This window comes from Cydia splendana, chromosome 25, assembly GCF_910591565.1.
Source record: "Cydia splendana chromosome 25, ilCydSple1.2, whole genome shotgun sequence".
Lineage (NCBI taxonomy): Eukaryota > Metazoa > Arthropoda > Insecta > Lepidoptera > Tortricidae > Cydia > Cydia splendana.
In genome coordinates, this window is record NC_085984.1 from 6,236,901 (window position 1) to 6,253,875 (window position 16,975).

Below are 16,975 nucleotides of genomic sequence, written 5' to 3' on the forward strand. Positions count from 1 at the left end.
AGCGTAAGCGATTGGCATCTTGGCTACGCGGCCTGGTTACTACAACTACGTTTTTCAGCTAGACGCGCATCCATTCACATTGCCCCTTCAGGAAGGCTTCGCAAACTTGCGCGATCCCAATCCATATCCATATTTACAGTTAATAAGATAAATTTTATCCGGATAATAAGTTAATTTCTACTTAACTAGAATGATACTCTTCTATTTTAGTTTATACACTTAATGCCGGTAAAACTGTATTAATATTTTTGATCACTTTTAAAGCAGTTTACTGAATCACTAACTGATACATAATTATGTATTACAGCACGCTACATTTATACTATACTATTTATACTGTTTTTATTAGTATTGAATCCTAACAATATTTTGGTGGTAACTACTGGGAAAAAAAATTCCCACCTTTTTACCAAGCCGAGTTGGTGGTAACTAGTGGGAATTTTTTTCCCAGTAGTTACCAGTGGTAAAAGGTGGGAAAAAAATTCCCAGTAGTTACCACTGGTAAGAACTTGGTGGTAACTAGTGGGAATAACCCTGCCAACCCCTCCGGGAAATAGGCGTGATTATATGTATGTATGGAACTCTAAATATGCCTCCTGCATTTATCATATCAATAAGTTTCGAGGTAGTTATCAATCTGTTATTGATAACATAAATATTAAATCGTACAAAATTGGAAAAGCTTATTAACTTCGGGATGGATGGAATGATAAAGTATAATTAAAAACCACTTGAATATTATCGATAAAGGTAATATTATGAATTACTTGATATATTATTTTGGTGGAAAACCCACGTTCGGTGACATATCGTTGCAAATACATAGTTTGTAATTACGTAAAAAGTAATAAAAATGAAATTGAACTGCTAAATAAAATACAATGAAGTTTTTTGACAGGATCACCGTTGGACAAATCAACAGTTTCACTCAAAATGACCTGTTGCAATATGTAAGTGTTTATCGAAATATAAATAGAGTTCGTTTAAGCCAACGAACTAGACAAACTAGGGATCGGCATGAACTGAGGGAATCGGCATGAACTGAGGGGCTACAGCGAAAATCGAAGTTCGCAAATTGCGGGCATTTTTCTCTGTCACTCTAATTACGCCTTCATTGGAGTAAAAGAGACAGATCCCCGCAATTTGCGTATTTCGGTTTTCGCGGTAGCGCCTCTGTAGGGGGCAGCCTTTATGACTTTTGGACGTAGTTTTGAAATGAAATTTTTCGGGTCGGTTTATTTCTTTAGATTTTGAGAAAAATAATTAAGTATAACACAAGGTAACACTCTTCAAAATAAAAATGGAATGATAGGTACATAAGGCACCGGTTTCAAGTAACTACAGTAGGTACATCGTTAAAAAAAAAATAATTGGACCAGGAATATACTGTAAAACGTTGTACGATACACGTGCGAAAAGGCAATTCGCAACTCGTGTCGATTTAAAACACTCCCTTCGGTCATGTTTTAATTTATCGCCACTCGTTTCGAATTTCCTCTTTTCCGCACTTGTATCGTAAATCAATATATATAATAAAAGAAAGTGTACAATGTGCGTGCCGCTAAAACTCAGAAATGAGTCCCGATACGACCGAGGAAGCTATATGGGGTGGTAGCCCTCTATCTCCCGTCCATGAAGAAGTTTTACCGTTTTTACCTGCAGGGTGTGCTTTTGAAGATATAAGGGCTGAAAGTTTCGCCCTCTGAGACCCAGAAGCACTTGTTTTTGTTTTTGAATTTTGAACCTTAACTTAATGAAGGAAAGTTCAGAATAGATCGTGAAATATATGCCTACAAAAATTTGTACCTGGTGAGGTGTCTCGGGTCTCAGAGGCTAGATATTTCTAGAACAGTCCATAACATTCCAGAGTATTCGAGAGCATTTCACAGCATGTCAGAACATTCTGGAATGTTGGCGAATATTCGAGAACATTCTAGATCATTCCAGAACACTTTCGAATGCATCGAACATTCGATGCCGTCTCGGAGGCTAGACATTTCTGGAACATCCCATCGCCATTTGAGAGTATTCGAGAGCATTCCACAGCACATCGGAACATTTTGGAATGTTGGCGGATATTCGAGAACATTCTAGATCAATGTGAACATTTCAGAACACTTTCGAATGTTGTGGAATATTCTGGAACATTCGAAGCCATCTCGGAGGCTAGACATTTCTGGAACAGTCCAAACCATTATAAAGTATTCGAGTGCATTCCACAGCATTTTAGAACATTCTGGAATGTTGTCGAATATTCGAGAACATTCTAGATCATTGTGGAACATTCTAGAGCACTTTCGAATGTTGTGGAATATTCTGGAACAATCGAAGCCGTCTCGGGTGTCGGAGGCTAGACAGTCGAGAGTATTCGAGAGCATTCCATAGCATTTCAGAACATTCTGGAATGTTGGCGAATATTCGAGAACATTCCAGATCATTGTGGAATATTCCAGAACACTTTCGAATTTTGTGGAATATTCTGGACCATTCGAAGGTTTTTTGTAGGATCATAGCTACCTATTGTGGTAACGCTGTGAGGTTCGAATGTTCAAGAACATTCCGGAATATTCTGGAATGATGTCGAATATTCGGAAATAGCCTAAAATTCAGGATACTAGATCATTGTGGAACATTCTAGAACACACTCAAATGTTATGGAATGATCTAGAATATTGTGGACTATTTGAAGCCTTTTTTGTCTTTCCATGAAGAAGATTCCCGTTTTTACCTGAAGGGCGTGCCTTTGAAGATAATTTCATCCTCTAGACATTTCTAGAACAGTCCAGAGCATTCGAGAGTATTCGAGAACATTCTACAACATTTCAGAACTTTCTGGAATGTTGGAGAACATCCCAGATCATTGTGGAATACTCCAGAATACTCTCGAATGTAGTGGAATATTCTGGAACATTGGGGCCCATTCGAAGCCTTTATTATGGGATTGGAGCTACCTATTGGTAGGGGTATATATTTAAAGCAAGACAGTTGTGAGGTTAGAATGTTCGAGAACATTCCAAAATATTTTGGAATGTTATCAAATATTCGTATATAGCCTAGAATCCAGGATCCCAGATCATTATGGAGTTTTCCAGAACACACTCAAATGTTGTGGAATATTCTAGAAAATTGTGGACTACTTTACCTTCATACTCTCAGGAGATTTTCGACAAACACTTCCAGTTATCCCTATTCCCTATGGTTTTCTCACGGTCAACTATACGTAGGTTGCTCACGAGTTGGAAATAAAAAAAATGTACATAGAAGTAGGTATAGGTATTGTAGTAAAAAAAATACCTATATATATTTTAAAGTTTACCTTTTATTACAACCACCACACAATTCTCATGTCAGCACCCTGAGCGAAGCCGGGTACCTCAGCTAGTAACTATATAAAGTTACTTATAAATAATTATTATCAATGAATTCTTTTTAATAACGTTCATTTAGATTTGATTTGGTTTGATTTTGTATGATATTTTACAGTTAGGATTTTCCTCGAGTTTGTGTCGTGAATTGTTTTCACTCGGAGGCAAAATTTGTTTCACCCTTGTGCCTTGAAATTCGCAACGCTGAAGATTCGACTTTTCGTACCACTTGCTACGCTCGTGGTTCAATTATGGAATCTTTCGCTTGCACGGGTGTTAATAGAGTCGGACCAAGAAAAGTCTGCAGCGGATTTTATAGCCCACGCAATGTAAGTGTTATTTATACCCCATAATTTCATAGAAGTTTGACGTTTAAAATAAAACGTGCACTGCGAGGGCTATCAAATCCGTTGCAGACTTTTCTTGGTCTGACTCTATTACCACAAGCGGTTAAACGACTACTTTGCTCCCTTGTGAAACAAATGACTATTGTTGACGATATAAAAATTAAACAAAATAATAGCTGAATTATCTATTTATTTTATTTAAAAAGAATATTTGAAAATTGCTACGCCTAACCAAGCGTTTATTTAAAATATGCTTTATGTATATTTGAAAGAAGAACATAGACGTTTTTAAATATTACTTTGTAGAATAAATAGTCAATAGGTAATCAATTAATCAGACATCAAACAAAACTTTATGAGAGATTCCTGTATCGATAAACTTATTAATCATTTTTTTTCCATACAGTGATCGCTCCAAGTTTGGTTTTTAAAAATATCGTGGATATATTTTGTTGAAAGTATAAAATTTTTACATAATAATAGCTTATTGCTCTTATTTAAAAAGATAATTCGAAACTTGTTACTCATAACATAACCTAGGTGTCATTTTCATCGTCTCCATAATAATAGGTACTTACTAAAATATACCCACGTACTAACAAAACTTGAAGCAAACACTAGTATTGGAAAAACATCGATAGGCAATTGACTTTATCGATATACGAACTCCTATTGTCTGTCATTAAATTTTGGCCACTAAAACCTGATGTTTGTCAATAATCACGGTCCCATAATTTCACAACATTACAAAAGCAACATAGTAGTCTACCCAATGGTTAATCAGACGATTTGGGATATTATCATTTTGACTATCCGGTGATAGACATGAGTTACATGGAGACAAACTTGCAGATTTAGGACAACCTACAGATCTCGGAGAAGTCGAAGAGTAGCTAACAGATTGTTTTAAGATAGATCTACCTGGTAATGTTATTTTCTTATCACAAAAGTTTTCTAATACACTCTGGTTTTCGTCCATTTGGCTATTTTCTTCAATGTGATGACAACAGCAACGATCCGTAATACAGATATGCTCTCTTCTCTTTTCTTGTTCCATAATTTCCTTATTAATTTTGATAATATCCCTTATACGACATTGGCAATTATTAGGATCATGTTCGCAATTACACATTTTATAACAAACAGATTTTGGATCTATATTTTTATAAATATGACATGTAGGCGTGTTGTGTTTCATATGATCACAGCAGCATTTAGATAAGTAGCTTTGATTCATGGATATTTTTTGTTGTTTTGTCTGAAACTGTCTACTATTTGCTGGGGTTAATATATGGTTTTCATTATTAACGTCTGGTGTACTTGAACAGCTGTCTATTTTAAAATCTACACGCCTAGGCGTGTTTGGATTCAAACACTTTTTAATTGCAAAAGTGTTTGGAGGTGTATGTGGACATCCCATATTCGGTGAGTTTAAGTAACTGTCGTTTTCATCTCTGATTCTGACTTTTTTTAAAGGTCTACGGCATGTTCTCTTAATTAGTATTCCTGAGATTGGACTGGGGTATAGTAAACCTGATATTGGGCTGGGGAAGTCTCTGTCGTATGGACTTTCATTTTCTGGACAAAATTCGTCTTCACTCTCTGCATTATCGTCTGGTGTACTTGAACAGCTGTCTATTTTAAAATCTACACGTCTTGGCGTGTTTGGGTTTAAACAGTTTTTAGTTGCAAAGTTTGGTGGTGTATGTGGACATCCCATATTCGGTGAGTTTAAGTAACTGTCGTTTTCATCTCTGATTCTGACTTTTTTAAAAGGTCTACGACATGTTCTTTTAATTAGTATTCCTGGTATTAGACTGGGGTATAGTAAACCTGAGATTGGGCTGGGGAAGTCACTGTCGTATGGATTTCTTCGTCTTTCGTTTTCTAGACTAAATTCGTCTTCACTCTCTACATTGAAAATGAAATGCTTGTACATAGGTCTACTGCTTGAAGAGAATTTGTGTTTACAACTTGGAGGGAGACAGGAGGAACTTTCTTTGGAGGATTTATACGAATTATAAGAATTGTGATTTTTGCTATCATATGTAACTTCTTGACACGGATAGTTTTGAAGATAGTTGCTATCTTCATCTGAGGAATTGGAACTAAAGCTATTACTGCACGTGTCATTTGTGTATTTAACTTCTTTATTACCCGTATGAACATGGATAGGTGAATTCCGAACGCTCGACGTGGATGGCGTAATGCAATTGTAATTCGTTTCTCTAATTTCTGTAGCAACATTTCTTGTCGGCTTTTTACTAAATTTGTTAGAATCATCTGAACGGTTTGGACTAATACCAGAGCCTACAGTTATTACTTTAATTTTAATGTTTTCAGATGGGCTTACGCATACGCAGTGGTCACAATAACAAGAAGATTTAATATTTACAGGTATTTGGGGACTGTTGTAGCTGTTGCTTAGTTTTGAATCGGTAGGACTTACGTAGTAATCAAATTTACTGGGTTTGTTTCGATCGGGGGTAAGGGTCTCATCTGAAGGGTATGGACTCAAGCTGTCACAACTGTTTATAGTTCGACTATTGTTTAGGGAAAGACTCCCATCCTCATCTGGGCTGTTTAGAGTAATGTCAACATGACGTTTAATTCGGTCTGGGTATTGATATCTAAAATCATCAGTGGAGCTGTTGTTATCTCGTTCCGCTACATTCAAGCGCCCTCTATGGTTCGATACGCATGTTTGAACATCATCATCATTGCAATAGTTCAGATTCGGGCTTGTGGTAGCTTCGGTAGCTCCGAAATCCATACCCAAAGCACTTTTTGCAAATAAATGTCTGTTTCCATTAATGTCGAAATAAACTTGAGACATATTGACTATACCGTCCATGACAAGTCGACAATGATATCTTGGTTGTTTTCTTACAGGATACTTGCTCCGTTGACACTCGTATGGCATCGTCACTCCGATTTGTTCCATATCGCCGTAAATAGAACTTACAATCTGGTCGAATTGTGAGGGGCTTGTTTGGTTATCGAATTTTTGTGTTCCTCTCGAGACGGTTTGGTCGAATTGATTTTGGCACCTGCAGAATGGCAATATGCATGAGAGCGACTGTATTAGAATTAGACGGAGATTAAAAAATAACTTTTCTAGGATCCCCATCTCCATGAGGAAACAGTTTCGGTAAGTTCATCCAACTTTGTATCATGATTGTGTCGCTCAACTTTTACAAGTCCGAAATTTAGTCCATTTTTATTATATTTTGAGTTTTTAAAATTGTGTTGTTGATTTTATTGTGTTGTGACACTTCTAATTATGACGTCTGTTCGGCCTAAATGACAGCATAATGCTCATGCATGGAGAATTAAAAAGTACATTACGATAAAATGGAGTGAAAAGTTTCTTTAACTTTTTTCTGTGAATTTTTATTCATAGAATTTCGTAGCGGTGTTTTGCTGCTCTATAAAAGAACAACTGAGGATTGAACATGGTTCCAACTCACGATTTTTGACCACCACACAGTCCCTGCAACCAAAGAGAATAGAGGGTTATAGTCCGCGAGCGACTCAACTGTACAGCACTTCGGAGTAATTAACAATGGAGCCGCCATTAACAGGCGTTCCCCTCTGTCGAAAATAGGCGGCCAATGGTCAACCATATGTATGGACTGACGTTTATCTGACATGACGTACCTATACATTTGATGTGCCCCTCCCCCGCAAAAAACGGCAGACGATTTTGTACCGAAAAATTTAGACATGGCGTCTCCGTTGGTTATATCCTCTAAGTACAGCACGCATGTTGACAACAGCGTCAAATATTGTAATGCCGCGCAAGTGGTTTGACATAAGTATAGAACTTCATTATAGCCAATCAAAACTTTTATTGACCAATCACAACTTTTTTTAATAGCGGGAGTTTGTGTTTTGGTATATATTCAGAGCTTAAGAAAAAAAACATTGGGTCACATATTTAATGCTTCTGTTCCACAGGTGGAGTCTCTTATGAAGGAGTCAATAATTCACCAACCGAACGAGGGGAACTACACCTGGTTGAAGTCAAGGCAAACGCAACATGACTACTCCAAAGACCTCGAAGTTTTCATACCTATGGTCTCTAAGGTAAAACTAGTAGTTCGCCCCGAATATTTGACCCTTGTGCCTTGAAACCCTCGCAACGCTGAATTCCACGTTTCTAGCCACTCGTTACGCTCGTGGCTTAATTTAAGAATCTCTCGCTTGCTCGGGTATCAATATTATCACCAGGGGTTAAACAACAACTTTGCTCCCTTGTAAAACAAATAACTATTTCTGACCACGTGGTTGTACCACGACATACAAAAGCGACTTGGAGGAACTGTCATATAGGGACATTAGGGACCGTCATTCAACGCGTCAAGTATAGGTACTTAGTTATGTAGGGTAATAAGTAATAACAAAGAGAATAGATAGTATAGAGGGGTCCTGTCATCGTAAATTATGTAGTCACACTAAATTTACTGCCATCTATCGACACACGACTACAACTCAAAATGAAAACGTATAAAACTATCGAAAAAATTTATATATATGGATAAATGGTTTTATTATTTTTATATCATTTGGACCCATGTTCATTCACTGAGACCTATGTGTTAAAATTGTTAAATATGAAACGGTGTCGTCAACGCCATCTAGCCGACCATAGGCCAAAGGTGTGTGCGCCATCTATCCGAGAATGACTTTTTCTTGATTTCCGAGGCACGTTTTTTTCTTAGACTTTATTCATCTTATACGGAGTTACATATGTCTTTGGTAATAATATAGGCCCCGTGCATGAACTATAGGGGGCAGCATAGGAGCCGTCAGATTTTTGGCGCGAGGCGTAAATGTGTCGTTCATGCTTCCGATGTAGCCCACAAGATGGCAGAACTTACTATGCACAAGGAAACGTACCTAAGAGAACGGTAGATGGTAGCACTTGCTTTGGCAATGTACACGTGCACATTGTTTCAGATTTAGGCCACAAGATGGCAGACCCCCCAACGCGCACGGTCCCTATACTGGTAATATATAAGAATAAAATTGCTTTCTCAGATGACTCCAGAAAGCTGTGCATCAATAGCCGTGAAGCTTGACAATCTGACAGAAGGAAATGTCAGTACTGCAGCGATCCTCGGCCATTTCAAACGGTTACTGTTAGAGCAGCACAGCATGCAGCTCATAGAGAGCGTGACAAGGACGAAGAATAGAAAGAGGAACAGAGTGTGTCCAGATTTAGGGGAGCGGCAACCTACTGTGTCTTTTATTTTAGACTAGTAGTTTAGTAGAGACCAACCAAACCAACCAAAATCCAACCAACCAACCAAACCAACCAACCAACCAAGCCAACCAAGAAAAGTCTGCACCGATTTTGATACCATACGCAGTGCAAGTGTCATAATTTCATAGAAGTTTGACATTTAAAATAACACTTGCACTGCGTGTAAGTCGCTGTAGACTTTTCTTGGTCAACTCTAGAAGCAAAGACACATTGATTGAGTAAGATGCGTAAAACCTGAGACAATTTCGTGCTTCGAAATAGACAGGTACACGAGATGGCGCTGTACAGCTCCATACATTTTGCGGTAACTCTGATTGTCAAAAGTTGACGTTTCACAATTCAGTGACCGCAAAACATATAGCGCAGTACAGCGCCATCTATCTTGGATGACAAACTAAGGGACACGTTGTTTTCTTGGTCTCTAACTCTCTATTACAATCAATTTGGTAGAAGTAAAGAGAAGTAGTTTAGACTAGGTAGGTACCTATTGTCAAACCGCCTTAAGTAAAGTTACGTACACATTATAAGACGTTCTTATCGCCTTACCCCCTTATATTCATAAAACTTTACGGGCCTGATTTAGTTAAATTATGTTTTATCCCTTTCTTACAAATACATAAGTAAAAATGACAGATAAAGACAAACGATTATTAGCTACTTAATTGAGGTTTGTAGCGCGTTTATGAATAAGGGGGTTAACCTTGGGAGGGGAGAAGGGTTCCTTGTTGCATCCTAAAGGTAGTGTTTAGATTAGCTACCCAACATTTTTGTTCCAAATATTATTATTATGATCCATTCGCGTTTTTCCCCATTCTTCTTGTTAACCAGTCGTTTATTAAACTGTAGTTAATTTGATTACAGGTCTTATTCTTTTAACAATAAAGTCGTCAAGATCATTTTGAACACCTCGCCCGCTTAGCAACTTCTGCTGCTGACTGTAGGTATGTCCCAGTCGCTTTTTTCCCAAAGTGTAAGTCGATAGGTAGGTTAGCGTTAGGTAGCTTCAGATGCCCGATGGGCAAACCGCCCGGAAATAGGAGCTCCGCAGGGCGCGGGGCTTCGTCGACACAGAGTACGGAGGAAATGTTCTCGGCAATATTACTTACGGCGCGATTCGGGAAATGAATTAGAGATTCACTAGATATGAAATAGTATAGATATGTGACGTTCCACGAAAAAAGGTACCTTATGGCCGCAATAATATTGGAGCGGCGTTAATAATAGCGTGTAAGCGCCAACCGCCATAGGGTACCTTTTGCCGTGGAACGTCACATATCGTTACTATTTCATATCTAGTGGATGTCTAATTCATTTCCCGAATCGCCCCGTTACTCTTTTTGGAAGAAGCGAATGGAACATACGCGTGTAATAAAATTAACTACTTACTGAGAAAAAAAAAGAATGGTTAAAAAACGCAAATGGAACAAAAAATATTAGGAAACAAAAATTTTGGGTAGCTGATCTATACACTCCGCACCCGGGCTACAATCGAGAAGATCGAGGTTCGCAAATTGCGGGCATTGTTCTTTGTCACTCTTATTACGCTTTTATTGGAGTAAAAGAGAAAAAACTCCGCAATTTGCGAACTTCGGTGTTCGCGGTAGAGAGCGGGAATTCAGAGCATGAAAAATGGGGCTCATGCTTTGACAGTAGTGGTGGTAACATTGTAAAAAATAAAGTTGCATTTTATATTTGTACCAATAATTTACATTTTATTTTGACAATCGCAGCATTCCATTATTTGTTTTTTCACCAACATTGTTTTGAAGCAAATTACAATGAAATAAAATAAAATAGAGTTAGACCAAGAAAAGTCTGCAATGATTTTGATGGCGTATGCAGTGCAAGTGTTATTTATACGTCATAATTTCATAGAAAATTGACGTTTAAAATAACACTGTACTGCGTGTGCTATCAAAATCGTTGCTGACATATCTTGCGGCACGATTCGGGAAATGAATTAGAGATTCACTAGTATTAGTAGTCAGATATGAAATAGTAAAGATACGGCAAAAGGTACCTTATGGCGGTTGGCGCTTACGCTATTATTAACGCCGCTCCAATATTATTGCGGCCATAATGTACCTTTTGCCGTGGAACGTCACATATCTATACTATTTCATATCTAGTGGATCTCTAATTCATTTCCCGTATCGCGCCGTTGGTGTCTAATAGTTCTCTATGTTACCGCGATGCCACAAAATGTCAATTTCTAATACCAAAGTTCCTATATAGATAATCTGCAAGATAGTCCTGGTCTTCAAACGGGTCTTCCTGATCCGTGTCGCAGTTTGGGTAGTGCGGGCAATTTTGCGCCGCGGCGGCCATGACGACGGCGGCAAAACCAGCGCAGATGAGTAACTGTTGGTTAAAGAAACAAGTCAAGAAAGAATTGACAAAAAGCAAAAAGATTGAAAGAGGCATATGTATTGGCGAGAGGTCGCACAGGACCGAGAAAAGTGGCGTTGTCTTGAGTCGGAGGCCAAGTCTCATTTTGGGTCGCTTAGCCAACGGAGTAAGCAAAGAAACAAGTACTTAACCGTCAAAACATTTTTTTGATACACACTTTTATTTTATTGCTGACTGTACTTTCTCTCCTTTGCATGTCTATCAAGCACTTCTATGCTTTTCAAATGAGCCTAAACTCAATGTGTTTATGTCTTCCCAACAAAGAGTTTATTTGGCTAATTTCCGACTGCATCATCATATTCAGCTCCATGTTAGCATTGCATTGTCATCGGAAATACAAAAGTGCTGTACCTACTGTGTGTTAATAAATAAATAACAATTTGGGGGCTGAAAACCCCCAAATTATAAAAGTTCCAACCGTCTTGGAATCAAGCGCAATTTTGTCTGTAATTAATAATTAACAGTCACTTGACGACCTGTCTGGCCAAGTGGGTAGAGTTAGACCAAGAAAAGTCTACAGAAGGTTTAATTTTGACTTGAAACTTCTATGAAATTATGACGTATAAATAACACTGGCACTGCGTGTGCTGTCAAGATCTCTGCAGACTTTTCTTGGTCTAACTCTAGCCGCCCTGCCTGCGAAGCCGATGGTCCCGGGTTCGAATCCTAAGGGCATTTATTTGTGTAATGAGCACGGATATTTGTTCCTGAGTCTTGAGTGTTCTCTATGTATAAATAGGTACTTAACATTATGTACGTATTTATCTATTTAAGTATGTATCCCAAAAGTTCCCATAGTACAAGTTTTGCTTAGTTTGGGGCTGGGTCGATCTGTGTAAGATTGTACCCAAATATTTATTTATTTTACTTACCAATTTGATGAACATGTTGTAAGTTATCTTCTCGACGGCAGCCTGAGATCAGTCTCAGGTTGCGGTGAAGTTTGATCAACTATTTATAATCATTAATTAACATAGATTAAATTTCTTCATAAGTTGACTTTGCAGGTATTTTTTTTTAGTTTATTTAGAAGAGTATAGTTGAAGGTCTTTTGATTATTGTCAGCGTTAATTGTTTTTTTTTTAATGATAATATAGGGCGCAAACGAGGATGAATCGCCTGATGTGAAGTGTAAAGTGTAAAGTGACTATTGCCGTCCTTAAGATGGGAGAAGTAGGTAGAGGTAGGTACGCTCATTTCTTGAGAAATATGCTGGCAACCGACAACCGACAATTCGGGTCGCAATTTCCGATTGAGCTGAAAATTTGCATAGACCGTACATATGTAAGTCGGATGACAATGCAAAAAGTATTATGGTACCATCGAGCTGATCTGATGATAGAGACAGGAGGTGGCCATAGGAACTCTGTGATGAAACAACGAAACCTAATTGTTTGCGGTTTTTAGAATAGTCTCGATGAATATTAGTTGCCTGAGTAACGAGTGGGTAAGAAAAGTACAGTCAGCGAGAAAAACTTGTACCAAAATGCTTGCCAAAAACTTATTTTTAATGTTAACTAGCGACCCGCCCGGGTAAGTAATAGAACGTATACAAACCTATAATATATTGCTCAGAATATATAAATTCAATTAGTATAATTTTGAATGGCATAACGTGCAATAAGTATAACGTGCGATACGTATAACAATGAATTCTATATTTTTTTAATGTATAATGAACTTTACATATAATATCGTTTATGATAAGTATAAAAAGGTATAACGTTGAAATAATATAATATACAAAACAAATACCACGCAATAAACCTAACCTTTTATTTTTCTGGGGGGTAACAGTTCTAACCTAACCTAATACTTTTCTGGAAGCAGTTTCTTTCTCTGAGGGGTCACAGTTCTAACCTAACCTACTTTTCTGGTAGCAGTTTCTTTCTCTGAGGGGTCACAGTTCTAACCTAAACTAACCTAGTTTTCTGGTAGCAGGTTCTTTCTCTGAGGGGTAACAGTTCTAACCTAACGTAATACTTTTCTGGTAGCAGTTTCTTTCTCTGAGGGGTCACAGTTCTAACCTAACCTAACCTACTTTTCTGGTAGCAGGTTCTTTCTCTGAGGGGTCACAGTTCTAACCTAACCTAACCTACTTTTCTGGTAGCAGGTTCTTTCTCTGAGGGGGCACAGTTCTAACCTAACCTAACCTACTTTTCTGGTAGCAGTTTCTTTTTCTGGGGAGTCACAGTTCTAACCTAACCTAACCTACTTTTCTGGTAGCAGTTTCTTTCTCTGAGGGGTCACAGTTCTAACCTAACCTAACCTAGTTTTCTGGTAGCAGGTTCTTTCTCTGAGGGGTAACAGTTCTAACCTAACCTAATACTTTTTTGGTAGCAGTTTCTTTCTCTGAGGGGTCACAATTCTAACCTAACCTAACCTACTTTTCTGGTAGCAGTTTCTTTTTCTGGGGATTCACAGTTCTAACCTAACCTAACGTACTTTTCTGGTAGCAGTTTTTTTTCTGGGGAGTCACAGTTCTAACCTAACCTACTTTTCTGACAGTAATTAGTTTCGATGACCTATGAAATACTGAGCTATCCAAATAATTTTACTGATGTTTTTGTTCAGATGATGATATGAGATGTTATTCATTATTTTAATTTATATGCATAATGAATGTTATATTAAATGTAATTAGTTTATTTGTATGTTATACCAAACAGCGGTATATATATTGTGTGTTATATTATTTTTATGTTATACTTATTGAAAATATAGATTTAGTGCATTATACATAAGATTAGTATACGTTTTGAACGTTTGTAAACTGATATTATACCAAAAGTTCGTATTCATTATGATACGCACCCGACCCGCCCCGGCTCCGCACCGGGTTACACAAAACCTTAACAAATTATACATTTCAACCTTCCTCAAGAATCACTCTATTGATAGGTGAGAACCGCATGAAAATCCGTTCCGTAGTTTTTGAGTTTATCGCGAACGTACATACACACAAACAGCCAGACGCGGCGGGGGACTTTGTTTTATAAGTCGCTAGTAATTAACAAAGAATGCAATAAAACGAATCCAAATGAGATGCACTCGATGCAGACCAGTTAATAACAAAACTAACCAATTTATTATCCCATCCCATTAATAAACGATGTAGGAAGCGATACTCTATACTGTAATATGCGCCGCGACTGCTGGTAAAATGGGGCGATGGCATTATGTAGTAAGGAACCAAAACTATTTACTGATCTAGTGCATAATTATTTTCCATCGTATTTTCACGCTATGGTACAAAAAGTACTGAGGTTGACTGAAGTAGCATGACAAATACGAACGCTTCCGAGAAAAAACGATGGAAAATAATTATGCACTACATCTGTAGTAGGCACTGTACACTTTGCACCAAGGTCTCGAAGGGGAAGTAAGAACAAATACCGAGTTTAATAATAAACTGACGTATATTTGCCTGGCTCACACAAATCACACTTAATACAAATTTCAATAAATATCTTAAGAAATCCACGGTATACAAGCGTTAGCTAGTTTCCGAAATGAAAGGCGACATCTACCGGGAAATTGAGACAACATCGTAAATAAGGCGTTTTATACATACCGCCCACCAAGGACGACATGTCCTTCATCATAACCGCCCACCATGAAGTGACCAAGGAATCAAAAGTGAACTGAATACAAATCAAAGGTGGGCTCAGTTTTGTTTAACACATTTGCATAAACACAACATAAACTTTTAATCTTCACACCATATCATAAACTCTTTGTAAGTAACAATAATAATGCACCTATAAATCTACATTATCTAATTGTCTATTAACTTCTTAGAATTGTAACTGCGAAGACACAGTTTTGAACTAAAGTTAAGAAACTTACGGACTCAACTCATATTGTTTTAAACAACACTGATCTAAACAGGAATATTTTGTATAATTCTGCCGAAAAACCACGCTTCATAAAAAACAAAACAAGATTGAGGCAGATTATTCCCTTTCTTCAAAAGACATCTTCAACTCCAGTTTTTTCTAGGAATAATAATCTGTTCTCACGAGAACTAAAAATTTAAAATATCCCCAGTTACTACTAATTCACCTTACATTTACTTATAAGGTTTTGACAGCTACATTGTGATCTAATTTAAACTGAAGATTACTAGAAGAACTGAAGATACGATCATCTGGGATACAAGATTCTATTAGAGAAGACAACCGATCATGGTAAGTAAAATATTTCTAAATATAAACAATACTTGAAATGCATAAAAATAGTTGTACTTCGCTATATACATAGCATTGCTGTTCTAGCTTGTGATATACATATTTGGATACTATTTTTTTTTTCTTTTATTACAGGCAGCGATAACAACGGCGGTTTCACCGAGTGCTGAAATTCCTTTTTTGATGAATTCTAGGTAAGTACTACATTATTTATTAAGTATACCATCCGCTTTTATTTTCAGGAGCAGCTCGTCTGCTGATAACTGCGGAATGTGGTAAGTAGAAAGTTTCTTTTAGCTTGTATGTAGATCCAGTTATGTGCTTTAAAGGCTTTCTTTCTAAATTGTGTGACCTTTTAACTTTTATATCATTTGCATTGTTGCAGGTTTGATCGGCAAGGAGAGGCGATTTCACCATGTTCCTGTTCTTCTTTTCTCTCTGTGACTTGAATTTGGATACAATACGATCCTTGCACTCTCGTATTCCTGCATTCAGCTGTTTGGAGTGAACTAAAGGTTCTTTTTTATCTTGGAGAAATACTTCTTCTCTTCAAGTACCTGCGTGTGTAAGACGGTAACATTCTCCGTTTCCTTTACGTTCACCGAACCTAGTGGGCCCGACAAAATCCACCCGAGCGTGGTGCGCTGAGCTAGTGGAAACCCATTTGGACCTTTCAGTAGTCCATCCATAATTATATGGCAATAAACCGTGCCTCCCAACAGAACATCTACTTCGTTGGGTGAACTATACGTTGGATCGGCCAACTTGATCTGCTTTAACACCGCCCACTCTGGAGCTACTACCTTCTCGCTTGGGAGGTAAGTAGTGATCTTCTTTATAACATACGCCTTCACTGCAATACTGAAGGTGGGATTGGTGAGCGATTGAACTTTCAACTCTACTGCATATTTAGGGACCGCAGAGGTCTGTTCGCCACCTAATCCTGTGATTGAACTTTTAATAGGAAATTTCTTTATCCCTAATGCCTTCACAACAGCTTCAGTAACAAATGAAGCCTGTGAGCATTGATCTATCAACGCGCGTGTCACCTGATAATCACCTGTCTGCGACTCAGCCTTTATCAGGGCTGTGGGTAACAACGTTTCTTCTTTAGCAATCTCTGTCGCATGGCAGTTGACTATCGGCTTGATCTCTGTTTGTTTGTTCTCTGGAGTGACGTGTGTGGCTTCCTCCGAAACACCTTCAGCTACCTGACCTACATTCCCTAAATTGGCAGCTAAAGTTGGGACCTCCCTTGAATGAAGCAAGGAATGGTGCTTTCTATGACAAATTCGACAACTAGTGGTTTTTTGGCAAAATCTAACAGTGTGATTACTCCCTAAACAATTGTAACATATTCTGTTTTTTGTTACAAACTCATGTCTTTTAACTAAG

The 16,975-nt window shown here is 37.8% G+C and overlaps 2 protein-coding genes across 2 annotated transcripts in view; both read left to right on the top strand.

The window, feature by feature from the left end:
* The window catches only part of LOC134802776 (glucose-6-phosphatase 2), a 227,751-nt gene that overhangs the window by 35,318 nt on the left and 175,458 nt on the right, over positions 1–16,975 (top strand). The gene's annotated exons all lie outside the window — the stretch shown is intronic.
* LOC134802599 (uncharacterized) lies at positions 6,312–8,977 on the top strand. Its single transcript, XM_063775237.1, has 3 exons — positions 6,312–6,401; positions 7,673–7,801; positions 8,756–8,977. Exons 1-3 carry the CDS (start codon positions 6,312–6,314, stop codon positions 8,975–8,977), a joined length of 441 nt encoding a protein of 146 aa, XP_063631307.1.

Coding starts and splice junctions, on each gene's coding strand:
- LOC134802599 (XM_063775237.1), top strand. CDS start 6,312: ATGACGTTTAATTCGGTCTGGGTATTGATATCTAAAATCATCAGTGGA. Junction 6,402..7,672: donor ACATTCAAGCGCCCTCTATG/GTTCGATACGCA, acceptor TCTGTTCCACAG/GTGGAGTCTCTTATGAAGGA. Junction 7,802..8,755: donor TCATACCTATGGTCTCTAAG/GTAAAACTAGTA, acceptor TTGCTTTCTCAG/ATGACTCCAGAAAGCTGTGC.